Genomic DNA, 26,853 nt, shown 5'->3' with positions numbered 1-26,853 from the left:
AAAACAGGGAGGATGAAGACGACGACGATGAAGTAGGGAAGTCTTAGACGGAATATTTTAGGAGTTTATATTCATATGGATTGACGGGTCGGGTCTTTTTCCTATAATTTTCAGCTCCCTCTTCGTTTAGTATATAATTCCAGTTCCAATTCTAAAACAAACTGTATTTTTTTTTTTCTTACGGTAGAATTAATGGATAATTTATTACTTATTTTTATTATGGGGGTGTTTGGGATTGTGCGTAAAAATAACTTATTGACTTATTCTGGTATGGCACCGGTAAGAAGCACTTTTGAATGTTTAGATAAAGAGTTTATACCGGTGTCAAACCAGTAATATGAAATTTTTTAAGAAGTTAAATCTTTCTAACTTAAAATAAGTTGATAAACATTTTTGTAGAAAATGATAAATTGTTTCACATAAGCAATCTCAAACACCTCCTGTGTGTTTGGTCATCATGGTTTCAAGTTCTAATTAATTTGATATCGATTTTTCGCTACTAACTCAAATAGAGAATGATTTTATGAGTTCTTAACTTTTTCGAGATTTACGTATTAAAAGTTTTGGTGAATTATAAACCGAAATTAAAAGTTAGCGTGTTCTTTTTTTAAATATAAATTCATTTATGCATGTTGTTTCATGAGCTCGTAACCTTTCATTTACGACTCGGATCAAGAAATCTTGTTTTTTTGAAACTATTTATTTTTCAAGATTGAAATTTCAACAATTTTATCTGAACAAAAATCAAAACCTTATTGAGTTTTTTCTAGTAATAAAACCCTATAATTTTGAGTAATAAAACCCTTCCAAGCGATATTTTTTCTAGCATCTCCACCATCCAGTTTTGCCGGTGATTCTTTTTCAATCGACCGTCAAAATTTGATGATTTTTGTTGGGTCTTCAAATTGAATCACAATAATACCATGTAAATCTTCAACTGATACAACTATAGGCCTATAGATCTGGTGAATGGTGATGGTTTTCACATAGTCCCTAAACTTGATGTTTATATAGTGTGATTGAAATTGAGATGTTAATTGACTCACTATCTTTTTGTGTTTTTGCCTGGAGATGGCCAAATGGGAGCGACCTAGGACCTGCCCGACCCAAACTGATTAGGACTGGTTTGGGATCACCGGTTATGGTTTTCGTCAAAAAGAAGGCACGGCCCGATTTTTCCAAAAAAATGTTTTTTTTTAATTTATTTTTAAATGTAATACCAACTTTCGAAGTGTATTTGATTAAAAACCAATTACAAAAGTATAATAAAACATATTTAGTTGACCAAATTACATATTTTCAAGTGTATTACAATTAACACTTTTGTATTCTTTAAAAGGAAGCTTAAAAAAAACATAAAACCGGTTTGGGCCCGACCCTGAACCGGTTCTCATAACCGGGGATTCGTATTTGGGTCGTGATTGGGACCAGTTACAAGATCATTATTTTGGGACCAGTCCGATTTAGACCCGACCCGTGACCCATTTTTTGACATCTCTAGGTATATATGCAATTTGCAAAATATGAAACATCAAATAAAATTAAACTCATAATTCTAGCAACCGGCCCATCAAATACAATAATCTACGTAGGAACCCAAGATAAGACCCAAATAAGGCCCATATTACCATTACAAATGAAAATTCATTTTAATTATTTTGTTAGGAGAACCCAATCCAAATTTTTATATACACACATGGTCAAAATTTGTAGTTTACTCTATTATTTATATAATTTCTTCAAAAAAAAAAAAAAAACAATATTAAATAAAAAATGTTCTAAGCGATTCCATGTCTTTATTAAAACAGTTATAACAACCATGGACCATTTAAATTGGGTGTCTACTCTGCTCATGAGAAAATACATGAGACCGCGTGAAGTAATATTGATCAAACTTATTTTATATTTATATCTCAAATAATATTTGATTAGAGACATTTATAATTTTTTATTTTAAAGTTATTATAATATATAAATATAAACATAAAAATAATAATGAAAAATACTTTTTATCAATAAATTTCATTACAAAATATCAAACATACAAATCATATGATGACTCACTTATTTTGAGTATACACAAACAATTTTGATGTAAATAATTGTATTTATGCTACTCCTTTTAGCATGTGTCTTGCGACCCCCATATCCAATCATCCCGTACAAAGAGTGACGATTATTAAATCATAACCATACCAAATTAAGCCGAATGCCTTTATGTATGCATCAATGTCGACATCGTCTGATAAAACCAAATGTACAGGTATTGACAATTAAAAGTAGTTAAAACGTCAGTTATATGAACCATCAAAAGATAAACCGAACAAATAAGACTTTGTCTAGACAAAGCATAAACAAGCTAATGAGTAGATAAATGAACAACTCAGAGATTCAGTAGTTTATAAATAAATAAAAAATACAAGTAAACATGGTCGTAGTAGCATGTAAGATGGGCAGAGACGACCCACACCCATCTATCTAGTAAAAAGATCTCAGTATTTTTATTTTATGAATGCTACATACGAGCTTCATTAAAGAACTAAGACCATGTTTGTTAGTAGTTTAACGAGCTTAACGGGATTCATAACTTATTCGGTCAGTTATAAATGACTATTTGGTATTGGCTTAATAACATAGGAAGCGACTTATTTAGTAAAATTCTAAGAGAGCTTTATGTAGAAAGTCAAGTTTTTTTTTTTTTTCCAAAACATGTCCCTACCAATTAAAAACATGTTTCTTCCATCTATGAAAAAAAAACTTTCACAACCTATACAGAGAAATTATTCCACACATACAACTTTACCCATACATCACTCAATAGAAAACCAATTAAATAACCCCTAATGCTTATATCATATTCCCTTTATGTTTGTTTCTTTTACCAGGTTGATTAGCAAATTAGATAAAACACACTGTCAAAAAAGCATATTTAGTTATTTGCTGTATAAAAAGAAGACAATAAAGCCTTGTTCAACTATTGTTAATTATAATTGTAAAGCTTTTCAAACCCTTTTTATTTAATCTTTAATCATGTAGTAATTGACTCTTGTGTCCATTTAATGGGCCCTCCTTTCTTCTTTTTAAGCGTCCAATTGCTAGTAGTATGTATGGACATCTTGTCAAATCGATTTTTGTACATTTTTAAATAAAATATAATAAACACAAATTTATAATCATTATATTATTGTCTACATAATTAAACATGTTTTTCAACTTTAATAATTACAATATAGAAAATATAGTCATAAATGACCCGATCTGATAATCGGATGTAAATTAACACACGACATGATAAAGATGTGCTTAATGGACAAAGTCGTTAGATATAAAAGTTCTTTTTAAAGTTTGTTCACGAGAAATAGAATGACAAGATATATGAATGAGAGATTATCTTAAAAGAAAACTTGTAAAAACTTAAATCGGCATAAATCGAGAATAATGCCATATTATATTGCTTTGATAATAACACATAAAAACAACCATTATTTGGGCAAAAAACAGATTACCGACAATCTCTACCAATTTCGTATGGGACCCACGGTAGTAGCTGAAGCTGGCTCCTGGGACGGAGAGAGATCGAATCAAGAACAAATCTTGTATTTAAACAAAGTGGTCTTACCTTTTTACCAATTGAAGAAGCATAAGAACAATCATTATTACAAAACATCTGGACAAACAAATACATAAATTAACATTAAAACCCATAAATGAAAGATTTCCCTTTTTCTTGATTTCTCATTTATGTTTATTTTTTTTAAAGTTTATATATTTATATGTTGCACAGATAAATTATAATAGATAAGAATATGGTAAATTGCATGAAAAAATAACGTACTTTAACTTGATTCTTATTTTGGGTAACGTACTTTCAAAACTTCTATTTTGACACTTAAGATGTAAAGTTGTAAACATTTAAGTATCCGGATAACCGGCTGAAACATTAACTGGTTACTATGCTCGCGTTATGAGTGATGGATAAAATTGAGTTGAATAACAAATAATACTGAGTTAGATACCACATTACTCACTGTATCAGCATGGTAACCGGTTAATGCTTCAACCAGTTACTCGGGTACTTAAATGTTTAAAACTTTACATCTTAGATGACAAAATAGAAGTTTTGAAAGTACGTTACCCAAAATAAGAATCAAGTTAAATTACACTATTTTTTAATGCAATTTGTCCATAAAAATAAAGAAGATTTAAAATATATTGTGAGACCAATATTTTCTGCAAATCCAATTTAGTCTTGGTCGAGAAAGTGTAGACTTGGTCACACGGTTTGTCCAATCTGAAGCCTCTTCTCCCGTAGAAAAAGACTAAAGGGGTCCACTCTTATTCCCTTACTTACCAAAATTCAACGGCTAGGTTTGGGTCACATCACCACCTCTTTATTTGACCAATTTTTGATTATTTTTTTCATTTAATTAATTTAAAAAATCAATATAACGTATTTTTTTTAAAGGAGACAAATCAAATATAACATTAGTTTTCAAAGCTTTTCTTTTAATATATAAGAAAAGCTGAATAGTCTTGATACAAAACACAGATCAAAATAAAGGCTAAAACTAAAAAAATACAGTTCAACAACAAGGTTTACTCGAAACTCACCTACAAATATAATTCGACTGAGCCAGAAAGTCGCAGATCTCATCATGCCTAACTTTGCCACTAGTTTTGTCATCATAGTTTTGATGAGGACGAAGCTACATGGTAACTTGAGGGGGCAAATTATTTATTTATTATATAGACCCCACTGTCTATTGTACTTTGATAATTTCCACATTATTCCATTGGTGATGTTCCTATTAGTTGGAAGAGATGATGAGAGCAAGGAATACAAGTGTTATATGCACATGTTAGATCTTTTGCTATCAATAACAGTTTTTTGTATTATATTTATGATTTTGGTTACAAGCAGTTTATGTATAGTGAAGGGTTGTTTGGTTCAGACGAAGAAAAGAAAAGAAATGAAAATAACATGGAATGACAGTGGAAATGAATTTTCATTCCTCCTCAATTTAACCTGAAACGAAAATTTGGGCTTATGGAGCAATGAACTCGTTATATTATACAAAACCAAACAGTTCCTTATAGGGGAGCTCATGGGTTGTGTTGATCGAAGTGAAGACATTTGAACAACCCAACCAAATGTTTTGCGGTCTGGAAAAATCTTAACCCAAACCAAAGTGCAACCCAACCCAACCCGTACGAGTTGGTCGGGTTGATACTTTGGTATATTAAAATATTCTTCTAACCTTGAATATGTTATTTCTCTACTCATAATTTCTTTTCCATCATCAACCATTTGATACAATTTATCCATATTTCTTACGTATTTCACATTCAGTTAATTTTCTCAATTTACATATATATATTCACAGTTACTGAACATATATATATATATATATGAATGAGTTATATAGAAATATGAATAGATTGAAAATATGTGTATATGAAAAGCATACATGATAGTGTAATTGTCTAATGTATATATTAATAGAAATTCAACAATCATATTAAATCCAAGAAATAAAAGGATATCGAGTTCAGCGGGTTGGGTTGGGTTCAAATAATAGTAAACTAATATCAACCCAATACCTACGGTTTGACAATTTTACAACTCGATTAGACATCGGGTTGCTTCGGATTGGGTTATTTCACGTTAGGTTGGTCGAACTTTTGAGCACCCCTAGTTTCTTATATTACCATTTCTATTGATTATTGTTTAATACCTCAAACAAAACACTTCCTCAATTCTTAGATAGAATTACAACGCTTATTGCGTTTCTTATAAAAGTATCTTGAGTTTTTATTCACTTCTTCTATTAAGGTGTTTAATATGCAACATTTGTAGGTAGGTATCTATTCTTGTTTTTTTGGATCGATGTTATAATGAATTGTATTATGAGTTTTAAGCATTGATATTTGGAACCAATGAATGTTGTTGTTCAAGCCATCTCTCTCTCTCTCTCTCTCTCTCTCTCTCTCTCTTTATATATATATATATATATATATATATAATATGCAAGATCAATATAATGTATTTTTTAATACATTTACTGTGTATCTTTGATTTTTCATTTTATAAATATAATACCGTTGTTTTGACAATTTTAAGAAAAGTAATATTTATTTTATTTACCCATGCCCGATGCTTCTCCTGCTTTTAAAACACGACTCCACCCCCGAGTTTTGATTACAAAGAACCCAAATCAAGCACCAAAATGTAAATCCATTGCAGATATGTGTTGATCCCAAATGATGGAGTCGAAATACGAATCAAGTAGGATTAGATGTAATCTAATGGATATTAGATTGCAGCACCACTCCATCCATCTTAGATACGTTATAAAAATAATATATAAAAAAGTCATAGAAAAAATATTATTTTAAAATATTTGTGTAGGTATTGCATTCTAGTCAATAATGATAATGAAAGGGCACATGCAAGCAACTCCCTTAAATGTTTTTCATTATTTTAACAAATTCACTAAATAACCATAAGGATGGTGTTTGATTGGTTTGAGCTTAACTTCAAAGATCAAAAGTAGCAGGAGGTACCAGGTTCAAATCCAAGGAAGAATAAAAATCTCCTTGTGGCTACGGAGGTTCAAATGCGGTGACTCCGGGCTATCTGCAAAGCAGATGGTTCTTCTAAGATTAGTCAGCTCGCATAGCGAGTTGGATATCCAGGTTAATTTAAAAAAAACAATTTCACTAAATACATAGAATAAACAAGTATATAAACATTCATTTATAAGGACATATATATAATATAATACAATACTTTACAATTTATATAGATTTCAAACAATCATTTGTCAACTTTATATCGTTCTCAAATTATAATACGTTAATTGATGCAATTTTGAATATGAATCCTTTAATTAGTACAAGTAATACAAATCAATCTTAACGGTTCATTTACTCTGATAAATATCTGATTCAATAAATAATTCGATTATTTCATAACATAAAACGTTGATAAATAATGAATGAACTTTAATAATTTTTCATAAATATACAACTCATAACAAATGAACTCTTATCGTTTTCATAAATATCTCAATAAGGGAATTTTTCTGATTGTTTTGCTAGCCCCTTAAATTAGTTAAGGTGCACATAACCTAACTCGGACAACTACGATTAAAAAAATAAAAATAAAAATTTAAATATCTCAATAGGTTAATTTATATGGTTTGTACTAATAAAATGTAAATCGGAATACATAATGTCAAATTACATGAAAAAGTAACGTACTTTAACTTGATTCCTATTTGGGTAACGTAATTTCAAAACTTTCATTTTGGTACCTAATATGTAAAAATTTAAACATTTAAGTACTCGGGTAAACGATTGAAGCATTAACCGGTTACCATGCTGATGTGGCGAGTGATGGGATGAAATTGGGTTAAATAACAAATAATACTGAGTTGAATACCACATCACTCGCCACATGAGCATAGTAATGCTTCAACCAGTTACTCAGGTACTTAAATGTTTAAAACTTATCTTTTTTATGTATTAAAATGGAAGTTTTGAAAGTACGCTATCCAAAATAAACATCAAGTTAAAGTACGTTATTTTTCGTACAATTTGTTCAATACATAATACAAACAAACAACAAACTCCAAGCACATCATGACATGCAATCAACACCAAATTATGCCTCTAAATATATATTCTACTCAATTTTTTAGGTATAGCATAAAAACAACCTTACCTAATTTTCATATATATATATATATATATATATATATGTGTGTGTGTGTGTGTCACATTCTATGATATTTATATTAACATCAATAACTTGGTTTTAGAAGACTTTATGCATCGTGTTTGAATTAAAGTTTATGGTCATGTTTATTTAAATCCCTGTAGTAATGTTTCTCACCTTCTAAAATTTTCGAACAAAATGATATAAATATAAGTATCAATCATGTTAGTTTAGTGGCATTATATAAAATCAAATCATGTTTACTTTTATTATATCATAATAATTTATTTCATGTATTTTTAAAAACTCTTAAATTTTAAATTTACAACTTATTACTATATACATATAACTATTTAGAGCTCTATGTTTGATCAATTCCATAATTGTTCAATCTACCACTAGAGTAGATATCCCTAGATTTTTTCTTAAACAATTTAGAATATTAATATATAAATCATAAATGTGTATGATTAAAGATTATTGCAATTTTGATATTTCTAGAACATAAATTTTAGATTTTTCCTCAAACAATAAATTTACATTTTTTTTATAATTTGCATTAAAATTTTAAATCTAAATGCAGTGCATAGATACTCAAATAATTGCAAATAATGTGTACTTAGGGGGTGTTTGAGATTGTTTATTTTAGATGTTTTTTGACTTATTTCAATCTGGCACCGGCGATAAGCTAAATGCTAGTGTTTGGATGAAGGAAAAAAAAAACTGCTTATACCGGTGTCAAACCGGTAATAAGTAGTTTTTGATAAGTTAATCTTTCCTGACTTATGAAAAATTGTTTATTACCAGTTTACCATTTTAACCTTGTTTTATTAATGTTTATTAATTATTAATCTTATTGATATAAATTATTAATCTTATTGATATAAATTTTTGTCAAAGATATTATTATAAATGATGAAAAATAAATTTTTACATGTTAAAAAAATCAAATAAGTTAATAAGCAATTCCAAACACTCTCATAAGTCAATAATATAGAAGACTGTCTTTTTTGGACATTTTACATATATAAGCAAAATTTGTCAAACATTAAAAAACAACTTATCAGCTTAGTACTTTTTGGTACCGCTATAAGCTAATCCACACACTTTTTACAAAACTCCAGTTTGATATCACATAAGTTAATAAACACTTTTACAAAAAAAACATAAGTTGTTTTAAATAAGCAATCCCAAACACCTCTTTAATCACTTAAGAGTTGTTTGTTTACCTCTTAATAGTTCAATTAAAAGGCAATCTATGAATCGTTAATAAGTCTTTGAATGATTTTGTATCATGTGTCTCCCTTAACCATTTAGCCTTCTAATTTCATTATAAACAATTACTAAACAATTGTATTTCATTTTACATTATATCATAAGAACTTCTTAATCATCCTGCATCAAACTATTCATCAACTATCAAACAGTCTTTTCTCTTAGTTGATTAGCAAATAGCAACCGTTAAGATCCTCAATATTCTTTTTGTTAAAATTCATATTAAATATTTAAGTAATTGTTGAAATTTTAAATTAAATTAATATTTTATGCTGTCAAAGTCATGTTTATCCCCGCGTTTGGCGCTGGGTGTTCCACCTCACCGTTTTGTAACTTCTTTTGTAGCATTTGTTTGTATTAATCCCATATTTTATAATTAAATATTTTCTTTAAAAATCTCACAAAATTACGTCAAAATTAAATATAATTTTAATTACATTTGTTATTTTTTTTTCAAATGTTTAAAAGAATTGGTGCGTGTAACACCTAGCCAATTAGTTGTTTTATTTAATATTGACCTCACACGTTTTAAAAAACATTTCAAAAATATCATGTTCCAAGTATTTCATGTATAATTTGTTTGACTCTATCGACCTTGAGTAGTGGTTGTGACATTCTCTATTGAGTGTATACCACTAATATATTGTTATTCTATAGCTGTAATGACTCATTTTCTTTTCTTATAGTTAAAATTTATGACAAAGATATGAAAGTATGACAAAAGACAGCCTTGCTCTTACAACAAACTAGCATGTGAAGCGTCCATCTTATGACACCCAACTCCCACTATACGAGTCAACAACACGCCCCACCGCCACACATCACAATGTGTAAATAATATTTACCCTTCATGCATTTTCAAAACAAAACATGCTTGCATCAAATATTTCATAATAACGTTTAGATATAACATGAAAACGACATATTACATATACCCACAAAGGAAATGTAACATTTAACATAATATAGCATATAAAACTCACTTGGAATTCTCGGTCATGAAATGTTCTTTGTTATATTTAAGGGTCTAACTGGAAATTTAGGATAGCAGACTAATATTATTTTATCCAAATATCAATAAGCATGTATTCTAATACGTTCCAGGTTGATCGATTAAAATCCTCATACGTGTTACTCGACTATACTTTGATAATTGACTCATTTCAAATTAAAATTTAAAACATAAACTACTTTAAGTGTTATTCCAATACTGTAGGAAGCTCTATTAGGTGCCTCGGAGAAAAATACTAGAAAATGGTCATAACATATCATGGATTAAGCAACTTTAAACATGGTTATTGTTATTTATGCAGCTATATCAAAATAAATGGAGAGACCAAACGACATATATTTTTGTTTTCAACAGGCTGACACGTGCATTTTCCAAAACAACAACTTGCTAGACTATGTTGGGGATTTTAGTGTCATCAAGTCATTTAGTATCATCAAGATTAATGTGAAACAAGACGATATTAGACTTAACTATAATTCGAGTCGGGAGGTGTGAAGTCCACGCTCGGATAAGTTAAGTTGATCTCGGGAACACTCGAACAGTGGCATTTTTTGGGAATAGACACAACTTCCCGCCAAAAATAACCGACTTAACCGCCGGTGGCTATATAAGGCTTCACTCGATGATTGCAGATGATTTTTTTTTTGTGTACACTGTTACTCTGCAGGATTTTGTCGTTAAAAGAACATAAACAAGCAATATATTATGTGTTTGTAATCTTGGATTTTGCCTCAATTCCAGATTTGTTGTTCTTGGATTATCCCAAATCTGATTTCATGATACCCCATGCAAATAAGGTTGAAATCACAGATTTTTGAAAGTGTTTTATACATGATCTTTGAATTATCCAAGTAATTTTGATATTCTGTTTCCAAAATCTAACAGATTATTCTTGTAAAATATTTTTTAGGCAGGAGCGATAATTGTCAAAAACCAAACATTTTATATGTTTGGATATAAGTAGAAACAATTTTTAAAATCATTGAAAAGTTGTAATTATCCCAAACTAAAGGATAAAATTTGCATATGACCCTAACTAGACATCCTTTGCACCTTTCTGTTTGGTTTTACGGTCTTTTTTTTTTAATATATAAATTAGAAATTATAAATTTATCTTTAATATCGCAGCCAAAATTTTGAACTGGACCTTAACTCATAACCAAAATTTCTCACTTGAATGCTTGACCATTTTTGGAAACTGGAATCACTTTTTCCGCATTAAAATTAGAAAGATCATGTGAGAAGTAGAGTTAAAGTGAGAAGCTAAAGAAGTGATATAGATCATTGATCACCTTTAATCTCAAACTCACCCGTGAATAGCGTTTGATACGTGATTGATCCAGTACATCTCATCATAACATGCATCCAAGGATGGAGATCATTTCTTACGGATCTCACCTTAACTCTCATTCTCACTGGAACTCAACCATTTGGCTAAAAACCTCCATATATTTTTTCTCTCCACATAGTAGTTAAGAAACCACAAGTCAATAATGCAATACGTTTTTTCTTGCAGCGCCTCTAACCGCAGCATGTCCTTGCGATGCTGGAAGCTACAACCTTGACTTGCTTTTTGTGCGTCGACCCATATTCTTGCGGTCCCACAATTTATTTTTGCTGTGACCCCAATTATCATATGGATTCATCAAAAAATGACATAAACGGCAAGAAAAAATGTTTTGTGTTGACTTTGCGGTTTCGTTAGCTATTTTGTGAAATAAAATGAACGTGGCTAAAAAATAAATTTTTTTTCTCCATATAGTTATTTATGATAGTAACCCATTTTATTCAGTTAACTTTATTCTTCCATAGACCACATTACCTTACCGGATAAATATGACAAGGACCAAGAATCTTACCCGGTAAGAGCAAAGGCAAAGACCGAAAGTCTTACCCGGTAAGAGATGACGAGGACTCTTACCACGGTTAACGCTTACCAGATAAATTATTACATACGATGTCGTTTTTGTGGACTCAAATCTTACTCGGTAAATAAATGATAGTGTTGAATTTTACCGATAAGCACTTACCGGGTAAGCATTTAGGTAAACTGCCCCTTAGTCAGTAATATAATTTAACAAAATAGTTAGGCAAAATGTTTCAATACATAAAATAACTAAAAGATATACTCTGCTTGTCACTTAAAACGTTTTGTTTGTTATTCCTCGTCAACTACATCTTTTGGTTCTTATATACTAAATTCCTATATTTGCTGTGTTTAATGAAGACCCCACATGCCAAATTTTGGCGTGCATACGAGTAGGCTGAAATTGGTCATACTGATACGTTTTTTATGCAATAACATGACAAAAAACATCATGTGTATCACGTATGACATAAAGCTACATTGCATCCAAGCTTTTGAGTTTGCTTTATAGAAATTACCGAATTTAATCAATTTAGTTTGGGATGTTTATTTAAACCGTTAAACTGTGTAAATTATTCATACCTTGTATTATAAAGCATGGTTTAGAACTGTCTGGTTTGTTATTTGCATTTTTATCAAACCGTATTATATGGGTACGTTTTTGAGTTAACAAACCGCGGTTCAAACTGCACCGCACATTATATATATAGGGGAAAGATCAAATGTAAATCAAACCATTTGTATAAACTATACAGACCGTCGATTCCATTGTTTAATTTCATGAAATTGTTTAAATATGATGAAATTGTTTTGTATAATTCTTTTCTTGATGGAGTTGTTTTATATATTTTTATTTTTATGTAAAAAATGAAATTGTTTCATGTATTTCTTATTTTTGGTGAAATTTGTTCTCTAAAATTAATATAATGAAGATGATAATATCCATAATTAACGTCCTCCACAATAAGATAATTAATTAACTTTCATGATTAAAAAAAGTGAAAAGGAATAAGAAAATTTATGATTGGTTGAATGAGTTTTGTATGGTTTGTACAGATCGTTTGGTTTACATTTGATCCCTCTCCTAAGGTTGGATTCCGGTGAGAAAGCGAGTTAAAGTAAAAAGTGTAAGAAGGGATCTTCATCCTTAGATGCACATTAGGATGTGATGCACCGCGATGCACCAGACCAATACTCGTATCAAACGCGATTCATGGGTGTGTTTGAGATTATTGATGATCTAGGGTTCGTATCCCTTCTTATATTTCTCACCTTAACACTTCTACTCAAACGATCTTTTTCCTACTTACATATATGGAATAATTAGGCTAAGGGGCTGTTTACCAAACACCTACCCGGTAATTAAGCACCCAACAGTAAAATTCAGCACCATAATTTACTTACTGGATAAAATTTTAATCAACAAAAACGACTTTCAATGCAACAATTTACCCGGTAAGAGCTGACTGTGGTAAGAGCCATTGCACTCACTTACCGGGTAAGACTCTCGGTCTTTGCTTCGCTTTTACTGGGTAAGATTCTTGATTCTTGTAATATTCATTCGGTAAGGTAATGTAACTTGGCAAGTGCTTATCCGAGTAAGCATTTGGTAAACGGCCCTAAGTTATGTAATATTTTTAGTTTGAGTTAATTTTTTACTTCTTAGACTATTTTTATTATATAATATGTATTTAGAACCGAGACATATTTAAACTTTATATCTGTCTAGACCACACTTATGTTGTCACTGATTTTATAATGAAGTTTTTAATTTTGTAATTATTGAATTACAGGCATGAAGTATATTAGGTACAAACCGTGTAAATTGCACTGCCATTTGAGATATGATTTTTTGCGGTCAGGAAAAAAAATGCTAAAACCAATATGTGATACGGTTTGATATCAAACCGCACAACAAACATCCCTAATTTTAGGGTCATTGAAATTTTTTATTGACTGTAAGTTTCAGTATCTTATAAAACTAGTCGAGAATCCAACAGTTTCTCTAAAATTATGAAATGAGGATTTTGAGTCAATATTTTGCTTCAACAGCTTTCTCAAAATTATCTTTGAAACAGACAAAGTAATAGAGAGAAGGTTTTTTTATCCCAACACGGAAAACATACTTAAAATGATTATCAATTGAGACCATTAATAGGGAACTTTGAAATAAATATCTAAAGAAAAAATAATATTTAAATATTATGATCAATGTTGAATTCTCTAAAATAAGGAATTTGTTAAAGATGAATGTAATTTATTTTTAAAGATTTTAACTTTTAGTTTTTTATTTAAATAAAATTTAAAAATATGTGATGTCCAAGTACCACGGTAGTTAAAAGAATAGTTAGGACATAAAGTTACAAATAAATAGCTTTAAATGCTAATTATTAAAAGAAGAAAACATTTTACTTAACAGTAATTTAACTTTTACTTTATATTTCTTCCAGAAAATCCATTTTTAAATATTTAATAATAAAAAAACTTTGCAATCATGTTTAGAAGGAGGGAGCAAAGGAAGCTTAGTGGCGAAAAGCGGTCTTTATAAGACCAAAAGACCCATTCTCACCTTCTCCATTCTTCACTCTTCTTGAACATTTTTCATTAATGGAAGATCAATCCAACTGTGTTCTTGATTGGCCATATCTCTACAAAGAAAAGGTCACTCTTTTCACTACTTCTTTCTTTACTGCAATTAAGAACCCTAATTAAAAAGCTTAATTTCTATATAAAAATATTGTTCTGATGTGAATTTTGAATTGAAACAGAGTACAGAGGAGTTGGCAGTGTCACTTTGGTCGACAACAATGGAGCTTGAAGCAACAAGGATCAGGGTTCAAGAAGAGATCAGAGCAAGAGATGATCAGTTAAATCAGCTCAAAGATCTTCTGAATGACGCCATTAATGAAAGAAATGAAGCTCGAAACAAATATCAATCGTTTCTCATTGATAACTTGCTTCTCCAACAGCAGTTTCACCACCACGCCGGATACAAACACTATCAAACCACCGTAGCTCCGCCGCAGCCCGGTGTTTCAAGTATTGAAGATGAACCCATCACCACCAATTGTGGCTTCTCTTCTTCAGATTGTGAAGAAAGCATTCTTTCTTCTCCACCCATCGAAAACCCACTTCAATTACCACCACCACCACCGCCGCCGCAGCCGCAGGAATCGCGGTTTCCGGTAGTTCAGACAAAGGGGTTGCCGGAAAAAGGGAAGTTTTTAGAAGCAGTCATGAAAGCAGCTCCTTTGTTACAGAACCTTCTCCTGGCAGGACCACTCCCACATTGGCGCCACCCTCCTCCTCCGCTGGACACCTACCAGATTCCATCGCCATCGTTGGTGATTCCAACTCCACCTGTCCGCCATCTACTCAGTCAAGAATCTTTACGAAAAATTACCTACAATTGTGGTGAGTTTAACAAGAAAAGGGCGTTTTCCGAAGACCGTGATTCTTCAACAGAGACCAAATACCAAAGAATTGCTTTAAATTGACTACTATTACTGCATTCTTCTTCATCTCATATACAAAAACTATTTGACTATTACAGTCAAATCATCATAGTAGTTGAATTTTCTTGATTTCTCTACAAAATGATCATCAAGGAGTTTATAAATTGATGTGGCTATCAGCCTATTCTAATGCGAAAGGGTTGAAGATGATCTACCGAAATTGTAAATAGGGTTGATATGAATAGCATAAATCACCCAAACGCTTTCAAGCTTTTGCGACAAATTTGGGGGGGGTTTTTTCCCGTAATTTGAAACCTGTGAAACTGGGGAGAGGGTGATGTTGAAGATAATTGCAGGTTTTGATGATGACTGCTTTTGGCGTGTGATCTAAAACTTGACTGTGTTTGGATATGGCGGATTAGGGACTGTGACGAACGACGATTGGTGAGATATGGGTCCTACCCGGTCAGTTCCGGTTGGGCCGGCAAATTAGAATCAAGATCTACTAGAATGATTTGATTTGATTGCTTTACCGTGGACCCATCATTTACATGCATTAACTAACTCATAATTTAACGATTATATATGATGCATTTAATGATAGATATTTTTTAATTAATGTTATATTCTCAAAAAAGAATTTGTTAAATTACAACCCAACCCAACCCAACCTTTACGAGTCAGGGTGAGTTGGATTGGGTTAGTAATAGACATACTTCATATGTTTATCTATGCAATGGAAACAAAAATTTACAACAAAAAGTAAAGCAACTTCCAAACATTTGTGGTTTCAACAAATAAGAACGTCTATGTAAGAGAAAATCATATACTAAGGGGTTGTTTATTTACTTATTAATAGTTACATAAAGAGACAACCTCTGAATTGTTAAGAGTGAATCTTGTTTGATAAAAAAAAGTATGTCTCTTAATGGTTCCAAAACCTTCAGAATGATTTTGTATCATGTGTCTCCCTTAACCATTCAGCGCCCTAATTCCATTGTAAACAATTACTAGACGATTATATTTCATTTTGCACTATATCATGAGAATATCTTAATCATTCTGCAAAAAACCATTTAACAACTGTCAAATGGCCCCTAAAGTGCATATCGATCATTGATATCATACAATTTCATGTATGATCACTATATTTATCTTTCTTGAAAAGAAATTGAGTAAATATCTCAAACTCCTACAAACTCCTCAAGATTGTGGGACATATATCCCATATAGGTAAAAAAAGAATTAAATCAATAACAACACATGGTCCATGATGTCAAAGGTTTTTTCAAAGGTGTCCAGCAGTAGCAACATCCAACAATGTTCGACGACATCCAACAACACTCGGTCTAGTTGTTTTAGTGTACTCGAGTTAAGGGAATAAAGGGGTAAAATGGGATTGAGGCGTTTTGATGGACTACTAGATAGCTCATGGAGTGCCCACCCTAGTTAGATTAATTTTGGACATGTTACAATAATTTTGGGCTTTGGGCTTTGGGCTGTAAATTGGACTAATATATGTATATAGTTTTAGATTGTAGATTATAATGGATGTGAATAATATATATATATATACATACATACATACATACATACATACATACATACATACATACATACATACATACATACATACATACATACATACATACATACATACATACATACATAATTTTATCGAAATAATATACGTTAGCGGCGAGTCGGCGATTTGGGTTGGGTTGAGCTAGGCTAACCCAATTTCAACCATCCTAATTAGCGGGTTGACAGTTTGGCAGGATGGGTTTAATTGGGTTGTTACTTGTTAGCGGGTTGGGTTGGATGGATTTCGCCGGTTGACGGTTCTTTGTACACCCCTAACTCTAATATCCATCCACCATTTCGTTAAGTACGAGGGTGAAATGGTGTCAAACCTTTATAATACAAGGGTCAAAATATAGCTATATCAATAACATATTTTTTCTTTGTTTTTTTTACCATTTAGTATTTCTTAGTACAACAATGAGATCGAGTCACATGTTTTTTCCATTTAATGGACACATGATTCACACATTTTCTCTTTCACTGTTCATAAAGTGAAAATGAATTTACTTTACGATTTAGTGGATATTGGAATCGTAATAAGAGGAGGAGAGAACAACAATGGATATTGGATGTTGCGAGAACAATGAGGATTGTGGCTTTGGGTTTAGGTTAAAGGTTGTATAGAGTAAATTCTTTTTCAATTTATTCCTACAACCCGTAATTTAAACCCGAATCTTACAACTTCTAATTTGACCCATTATGCATGTTTATGTACGTTTTTAGATAATACGCGTGTTATGTGTTTACAATTTAAACCTGCTTAGCATGCCAAATGTATTTTGATTTGACATGTAAAATACATTATTCACGAAAATGACTTTAGTATGTGTATGGGTTTACATATCGAGGCACTGACAATTCTATTATGGTGTGTCTGTAATGCGAATATCAATATACATTGTGTGAATTCATCTATACAATGTCAAATTTCGTAAAAATATGTCAGACATCACAACCTTAAGAAATAGTTGTGACAATGGTATTTGAAAAAATTATGCGGTATTTTTATAAGCTGGTAATCTGATGCTTAGATTTCTATATTAAAAATAAACTACATTTTTGGTTAACGTGGTATGTTACAAATTTTGGTTTAGTCGATATGGTTCATTTAGGTAGCATTTGGTACGCAAACATAATTGGATAGGACTGAACAAGACAGAATTGGACAGGACGGGATAGGACTGGACAAGACTGGACTGGATGAGACAGGACTGGACATAACAGGAGTGTGTCTGGCGTTTGGTACGACTAGGACTGGACGGGACCGAACTAGACAAGCTACCCCCAAAAGTTACCCATTCTTGTCCCATCTATTTTGGTGGAACAAGAAAAAACCTCTTTTGTCTCATGTTGTCCCACCTTGTCACAGTTCTTGTCCTTGTCCCTTGTCGCGTCAAAAGTGGGACAGTAGGTTCTTATTCTGTTCCACGTTGCGCCAAACATGGGACAGTGAGTTTTGTCCCGTCCTGTCATGTCCCGTCACATGTACCAAACGCAGCCTAATGACACCAATTATCACAGTGGTTTGCATTTCTTTTTGTTTTTGCTATTTCTAACAATATAATTTACTCTCATGTGGCATTTGACGATATTTTCTGTAAAATGACGAAATTAACTCGTCAATTTTAGGTAAATTTTGAATTGATTTAATATTTTGACAAATCTATTTGTACTAGTTCAAGCCCAAAAAATAAGAAAATTTAAGTTTGATTTTATAATATAAATAACTCTAAAATATATATCAAACGCATATTCGATAAAATGATATTAATTCGAGTTAGGCAAAAAATATAGATTTAATTATTGAAGACTTAGTGTAATTAAATATTAAAAATCGACTAAATAGCATAAGACTCATAAATGTTGATAAAACTCAAAGTAGAATTCTTATAAATTATAATTGACTTATTATACATCTCGAACTCGATAAAAGTCCGATTCTTTCAAATTTGAATCAAGTTTGAGTTGAAACTTTTCGATAAAGATTTGTCTGTTGGCTCGCTTATTTATATGTGCAATTAGAGATGGACAAACTGGTTGACCGGTAGGGTCCTTGACCAATAACCGATTGGACTGAACAACTGATTTGTCCTTTGAGTCGATCCACCTAACCGGTACATATTTTTTAATATTGTAACTTTTGTATTTGTATTAAGTAATATTATATCGACTATTTTTTTGTATTCTAATTCATTTTGAAGTCTTTAATATAACACGAAATATAAAAATATTATTTATTTCAATCATATAATAATTTATTTATTTGATTATAGATATAAAATAATCCAATCCTCTAACACTCGTGTAGATTGTGTAAAAATCATAACTATTAAATACATAAAAAAAATAGAAAGTTCCTAAAACTACTAAAGCACATTGTTATCTTCTGGTCCAGTATCGACATCGTCGAATCTAAGTATCGCTTAAATATCCGCCTTCTATTGGTGGAGTTTTAGAATATTGTCTTCTTTCCTTGTCGGTTATATCATCATAACGTATGGAATTCATTATCGAGTGGTTATGTATCTTGTACCTAGTTGCAACTATCCGTACAATCATGAAGCATACACAAACCTTGAGCAATTCCGGTGTAAGCCGTGTCTTTAGTTCCAAAAGCACATGGCCACTTAAAGAAAAAGTGGATTCCAAAGCTACGAAATAGCTTGTGCAATTTGTAAATATCTGGCAATGTTGCAGATACTGAAAATTGGACATTAATTACTTTGGAAACAAATTGAGGAACCAAAGACACGACTAGAAACCTTGAATTATTTGAGGCGAAAACTGGAATTCGGTAGGAAATAATCATGAAACGAAAATTTATCGAAACCAAAATTAAAAACAACAAATTGTAGTATAAGTTTGATAGATTTAAATAGTGGCGGACCCATTAATATCTTTGAAACGAGTGCACCTTTAAGGTGGATTAGAGGTCCGTAAAATCGTGGTTTAACACATGGGAAGAAAGTCAACACAATTTGACCTAGGAAAAGTCAATTTTGTTGATTTGGGATTAAGATACATTTTTCAAATAAAATCGACCTTGATCTTTAAAATAAATATATGTTGCATTAACATAAGATAAAAAGCGACGATTTTAATGATGAATTGACTTTGGGGAAAAAAATAAATTATGAAAAAATAACAAGATCAAAATGGAAGAAAAATTAACAAAAAAACGTCTTAACATAGTGATAGTAATGTTTATAATTGTACATGAGGTTGTATCTCGATTCTTCTAATTATATATTATTGTTAGGATTTTCAGAAATAACGTTGTGACTTAATGCCCTTCTGACTCTGGAGCTTAAGATTAAAAGTCAAAAAAAAAATAAAAAAATCAAACTTTCACTTGAAATAAGATTCAAACCCATGACCTATTGCATATGGAGTGGTAATCCAACCATCTCATCCATATTTAATTTCTACTATGATTTTGGTTTCAAAGTATTTAAAAGCACCTTTCAAAATCAAGCAGATATATTTTTCAGACGTCTACTTTTTTTTTCCTTACAATAATCGGATGAGTGGATACACAAAAACCCGATCAGGTCTACCCCTGAATTTAATACAAATATCGAGAATGGCATGAACAATTTTTCCCACCTAAACTGATAAAACTCCTACTTTTTACACAAATATAATGTGTTTATAGCAAAAGGTGAAGAAAGAAAAGCAACAAAGGGCCTCAACAACAAATAGTCCATTGGCCAATAAAGGATGCCCCATGCCCATGGTATATTGAAACTTAGAAAGGGGATACTCCTTCCACTTCTCATAATCGGTCCAATATACGGTCCGGTCCACAACCGATTTTTCATATAAAAAAGGCTTAATCGAGAGGGTCTAACCAATCCTACATCGGTCATGGCTAATCCCTCTCAAATCAGTTCCAAACGATCACTTAAGCTCGGTTAAGGTTACCTAAATTTACATGCAACGTACTATTATAAAAAACGTAGCACAAGATTTAGGAAGGACTTGACCTTTTCTATACCCCTCCAAATGGTTCATTTTAGGCAAAAAAAAAAAAAAATGTAGAGTAACGCAAGTGTCTGTCCACTAAAGAATTGAATGCTGAATGGTTGGACCACTACTTTGAAACCAACCAGCAATATATGATTCAAAGTGGCCACCATTTCCATTTGGGATATTGTCCAAAAGGTAGTGAACACAAACACTATCACTGGTCTCAGAGTCTAGTAGATTAGTAGCACCTTTTCTATTTAGCTAGCTTGGTGTGTTTTTAATCATTAAGAGGTTGTTTAATGGATTAAATTGTCTATCGTTGATGGGTTTGAGGGATAAAAAGAGAGAGGGTTGGATTATTCTGGTTTGAGTTTGTCTGAGATGGCTTAATGGAACAAGTGAGAGATCCTGGCTTATTCCATATAGCGCTAAGTGGCTTAACGATTACGCCGTGAAGAAACACTCATGTATGGTGGGACGAATATGGCAATTGCATATAAATTTAAGCTACAACATGTCATACTTTTAATCCAAAACATTCATTATTGCTAACATATACAGTAGAGCTGTAAGCTTTATATACATATATCATATGATATTCTAGAATAGCTTATTGTTTATTGTATTTATATATCCTAAGTTATTTCCAATTTTAATCACATGCTTTTAATCTTGGATGGTTCCAATTAGATTCCTTATGGCATAAACATAATTCATCAGTGAAATCTTGCTTTCCAAAGTGCAGTTTTAGTAGACAGAACAAGGACTGTATATGGTGATATGGAACTATAACTTTTAAACTTTTTGACCACTTCTTTTTCAATGCTACTCTGTGTCATTCACCATAACTTCAATTCATCAAGAAACCATGACTTTACTACTCATCGAACCTTGGATCCACCTTTTGAGTCATCAGCGACTAATTTTGAACCAACCCAGCTTTGTATAGGTGTGGTGTGGTGTGGTTGGTTTAACTCCAATATGATCATCAACAGCGCACATCATCTAATCAACCAATTTGGGTGACCACTTGATCAGACATTGTTGCAATTGCAACCTGAAGCTGAATAATTTCCATATATTGGACATCGATTTTGTATATCGTTTGTAATACATAGGTTTGGAAGTGAGTGTTTATTGGATGGAACCTTTTACCTCTAAAATGGTTGGGTTACCGGATATTGTTGGGCCAAACGCCCTTTTGTAACTCTCATTGACTTTTGGCCTTAATTACTAGTGAGTTGGTGAATGGTTGATCATAACAATCATGCTTCATTGTACTTGTAAAAACACACACCGCGGCACGTCTCATGGTGGCATGGGCCCATGGCGTGAGCCACGCGTTGTAGAAATGATCCAGGTCTTATCGTAACGGCGAAGACGTGTCTTACATTTAATATTGCTCCATGGTTTTAAAACCCTGAATTTAAGACATTCAAGTATGTTGTCATATGTATATAAATCGGAACAAGTTACCATTTTACAAAGAAATAAATATTCAAATTGTGACCGAACTAGCGACTAAAGTTTGAAGCCGTTTATACACTTTCGGAATTTACATATATGTAAACAAATCCCTCACTCTTTCTCCATGATCAGTTGAGCACCACCAACAAACAAAACAAAACACACACATTCTCTCTCTCTCTCTCTCTCTCTCTCTCTCTCTCTGTGTGTAAAGGCTTTCAGGGTTTGACATAGGCCACTAGGCCAGGAATGGACTTTATGCCAGAATCCACGGCGGCCAGGCGCGGAGATCGAGCCCACCAAATCATCACAGGAAAGCATACGGAGCACCAGATTCCTTGTTCGCCTTTTACTACAGTTGAGGCAGCCTCTAGCTCTTACAATGGTGGTTGTATGCTCAGTTACTACACAACTGGTCAGTCATCCACGATGTTAGCGGAGGAAGAAGAGGAAGACATGGCTAATTGCTTGATTATGTTGGCTCAGAGTGTTTCTCCGCCCAAGGAAAACAAATTAGATCTCCATTCTCAGAAGACCGAGAAAATAAAAAATCGGAGGTTAACGGAGATCGCCTCTTCCACCGCCGGAGACGGAGGAAAATCTGGTTTCCACAACTACGAGTGTAAAACCTGTAACCGCGCTTTTCCGTCATTCCAAGCCTTAGGTGGACACAGAGCTAGTCACAAGAAACCGAAACTTACGATTGAAGATAGGAACTCTGTTTCCATTAAAATGGAATTTTCCGGAGAACATCAACCAGAACTTCTCGTTGAGTACGAAGAAAACAAAATCAATACAAATAACATCAATTCTCCATCTCCGCCGCCTGGTTTTATCCAATCAGGTTACAAGAACAGTAAGGGAAAAGTTCATGAATGCTCAATATGCGGATCGGAGTTCTTATCAGGACAAGCTCTCGGCGGTCATATGAGAAGACACCGGACAGCTCCGCCTCCGAGCAACCAAATCGTTGTATCAATGAATATAGACGATAGGATTGGTCATCATATCACCGAAAAATCGCCTGTGTTGTCTTTAGATCTAAACCTTCCCGCGCCAGAGGTTATCGACGACGTCCATTCAAATTTTCAGTTGACGGCGAGTTCCTCACAACAACCTCTCGTCTTTCCAGCCACCGCACTGGTAGATTGCCATTACTGAACAAAAGAAGGAAACATCCAAACTCATATCACCATATTGAGGTTAATCTCAAACATTTCTACAATTTCACTACTATTGTTACTCGTTATATTTTTCAAGTTATAATTGATCCACGTCGAATAAAAACCATATCATAATTCATTACCATATCAATCTCTTTTTGTGAAAGGATTACCATATCAAATTTATTCACCAAACATTTGGATGGTATCAAAAGATAATGTATTTTTGTAATTTCAAACAATATTTAAACGATCAACTTTCTTCCATATCTATAGTATATTACAAAGCAATCGATAAAAACTCTTAAAAACCAATTTTTATGTATTAAGTACTGTTTATTGATGCATATTACTTAAAATTCAAGATTATAAGTAAATTTTACGTATGTACAACTTATTAAAGCTTCATATTTAAACTTGTGTAATTAAAAATGCAAATAAATATAATCAAATACTGAATAAGTATCTTATTTTAAATATGAAAAATTTAATATATATTTAGAATAATCATTCAATTATAACAAAATAGTAATTATTATCTTTATAAAAAAATTATATTATCAAACAAAAAATAAATGATTTTATTACTAAATCTAAATTAAATTATGATAAAAAGTTGAATTAAATAAATTATACAAAAAAACATTGAATTTTTAAATATTTAATTTGATACTAAAACTGATACTTTTTTTTCAAAATTCTATAATACCTTCAAATTTATATTTTATTCAAAAAATAAAAACATCATCGTTTTTTCAGTCACATAAATCGTATTATAATATTGATGAAGACAAAGTAAATCAAAATATTAAAATTGAGATGTATCTCGCTGCATTGCACGAATACCCTTCTAATATATATATATATATATATATATATATATATATATATATATATAAAGAGAGGGAGAGAGAGGTGGGTTATATTACAAACCGCCCAATTCATGAAAACTATGCAAAACATTTTCGACTAATAGAAAAATTCTGTTTTTTTTTCTTTAATTTTAATAAGTAAAGGTATAATGATCATTTGATTGTATACTAGTTAATATTGGAAGGTAATAATTATTCTTAATTATGGAAACGTAATAATAGAAACATTTAATATAGAAGGTGATAAATCAATTTTTTTAATATAATTTTTTTACCATTAATAGTTTTTATTATTTTATGAAATTATACCTATTAAAATATGAATTGTAAAAGCACTACAATATGAAATCTAATTTCGTTTCATTGAAAAAATATATGTAGTTTGAATAATGAAACAAATGTCATGGTCAATAGTGACCATGAACACAATTTCACTGATGATTTTAATTTATTAATATTTCGAAACTTTTTATGCATGAAAAAGTTTCACTTACGAAAATAAAGTATTCAATTTTCAAAATATTTCATTCAATTTTCAAAAATGTTTCATTTTTTATATGTTTTATCGTTTATTAGGATATCCCTTGTTTTAAAATTAGTTTGATTAGAAATTATTAAGAATACAATCCTACTTCAATAACCGTTAATGAAATAGTTTCATATATCGTTCACTACTACATGTCAAATGATCTATCTTTCATTGTAGGCGACAAGCAGTTACGTGAGTTTATAACATAAATGGTTAAACAGTTTCATTCATTCATTTAATGAAACAAAATATTTTCTTTAGTATTCAAAAGGTTTCATTATTTTTTGTTGATTAAAGTATGTTTTTATGTTTCATAATTTATTAGGATATATCTAGTTTCATTGCTTCTTACTTGGATCTATTTTTAATGTGGATGTTATTTTATTTATAATATTTAGAATAAAATGAAGATAATTTTTATCAAACATATAATTTGTCAGATTATTCTAACATTTTTGGTTAAAATCTTTGTAATGATAAAATGATATATAAAGATTTTAAAACAATGATTTTGTTTCATTAATGTTAGAATATCCACAATCTTGTTAACTCGTTTACAAAATCATACAAATTAAAATTTTGACAATTTTTCCCCTTTTTAATTAAAAATTAGACTTTTATTTTTATTTTCTTTTTTATTTTATAATATAAACACATTTAATCCATCGATTAAAAAAGTTGATAGATAAGATTGGTTTGTAAGATTTTCACAAATGAGGGTAGTTTGCAATTGATCACTCCTCTCTCCCTCCCTCTCTCTCTCTCTCTCTCTCTCTATATATATATATATATATATATATATTTCTATCTGTTAAAAATCATGTCTCGACTCTATAAAACTAATTGATAAACAACTAATAAAAATATTTAAATCAACAAAAAACGTTAGAACATTAATTAATAATACAACACCATACTCTATCTTTTTATATTTTATTTTAAATAAAATCAACTTTTTTTCTCGAGTTACAGTAAAATATTACATATGTTTGTTTTGCATGAGCATATATACTAGTATATATTAGAATTGATTTAGTTTTATCATGATATATGTTATATATAACAAAGTTTGTTTTAATTTTTATTTAATATAATGAATTTTCCTCAATTATTATCATAAAGTTAAAAAAAAAACTAAATTGTATCCGTTTTTACATGCAACCTATTAGTTTTGTAATATGTGATGAAATGGATGTCAAGTTATAATGTTTGGAATAATATAATTGTGAATTAACAAGATATCGATTATATATATATATTGATTGACAACGTGATATCCATGCAATCAAATGTTACAAGATCAACATGTTTTCCGATCAAATTGCTTGGAAAAAATAATTCGTTATAAGACAAAGACAATTGTATTTATGTTTTGTACTTTCAAATTTAATACGACTTATTTACTTAAATTTAAAAATTAAATAAAAATAAATTTGTGTAATTTTAGTGTAATAATTTAAACCTTCAAATTTTTAGATACGTTTGTTTATAACTAATTAATATATTTTATTACTGTACATGTTTTGTTATATGAAATTGGGTTAATAATATCATTTTGTTTATCTATAATCCAATAACTATTAATATCACAATTCATAATTTATGTCTAAGTTAAATAAATAAAAATATACTATAAATTATAAACTACTGATATAAATATTTTAATGAATTTATATAATATAATATTTATTTAATAAAATGGACCCTGCTTTATATAGCTTACTAATTTAAATAAGGAGTGGTAATGACACCTCTTTACATGAGGTGTTAAATGTATAGGGAATTGAATTGTTTTGGTTTCCATCAAGAGTTAAACTCAATCAATATTTATTATTATTGTTGTTGTTATATATATACATATATAACCCATCATATATTATCATTATTTTAAATTATATTATATAAACTATTATATATATATATATATATATTATATTCAT

General features: G+C 30.8%; 2 protein-coding genes across 2 annotated transcripts; both read left to right on the top strand.

Moving 5' to 3' along the window:
• Nucleotides 1-14,477: 14,477 nt before the first annotated feature.
• LOC112525284 (arp2/3 complex-activating protein rickA-like) lies at nt 14,478-15,695 on the top strand. The gene is made up of 2 exons (XM_025135350.1): nt 14,478-14,535; nt 14,643-15,695. Exons 1-2 carry the CDS (start codon nt 14,482-14,484, stop codon nt 15,369-15,371), a joined length of 783 nt encoding a protein of 260 aa, XP_024991118.1. The 5' UTR covers nt 14,478-14,481; the 3' UTR covers nt 15,372-15,695.
• A 6,803-nt stretch (nt 15,696-22,498) lies between these two features.
• On the top strand, nt 22,499-23,639 carry LOC112525614 (zinc finger protein ZAT5-like). The gene has a single exon (XM_025135810.1). The coding sequence runs from the start codon at nt 22,599-22,601 to the stop codon at nt 23,508-23,510; it is 912 nt and encodes a 303-aa protein (XP_024991578.1). The 5' UTR covers nt 22,499-22,598; the 3' UTR covers nt 23,511-23,639.
• Nucleotides 23,640-26,853: the final 3,214 nt, after the last annotated feature.

The sequence above is a fragment of the Cynara cardunculus genome, assembly GCF_001531365.2.
Source record: "Cynara cardunculus var. scolymus isolate 2C chromosome LG 1, CcrdV1, whole genome shotgun sequence".
Lineage (NCBI taxonomy): Eukaryota > Viridiplantae > Streptophyta > Magnoliopsida > Asterales > Asteraceae > Cynara > Cynara cardunculus.
Note: the sequence above shows the minus strand (reverse complement) of the source record. Positions and strands in the feature narration are given on the sequence as shown.

Bases quoted from the DNA above. Each gene is read 5' to 3' on its own strand.
- LOC112525284 (XM_025135350.1), top strand. From the start codon at position 14,482: ATGGAAGATCAATCCAACTGTGTTCTTGATTGGCCATATCTCTACAAA. The intron at 14,536-14,642 runs GTCACTCTTTTC...GAATTGAAACAG, and splicing joins CATATCTCTACAAAGAAAAG to AGTACAGAGGAGTTGGCAGT.
- LOC112525614 (XM_025135810.1), top strand. From the start codon at position 22,599: ATGGACTTTATGCCAGAATCCACGGCGGCCAGGCGCGGAGATCGAGCC.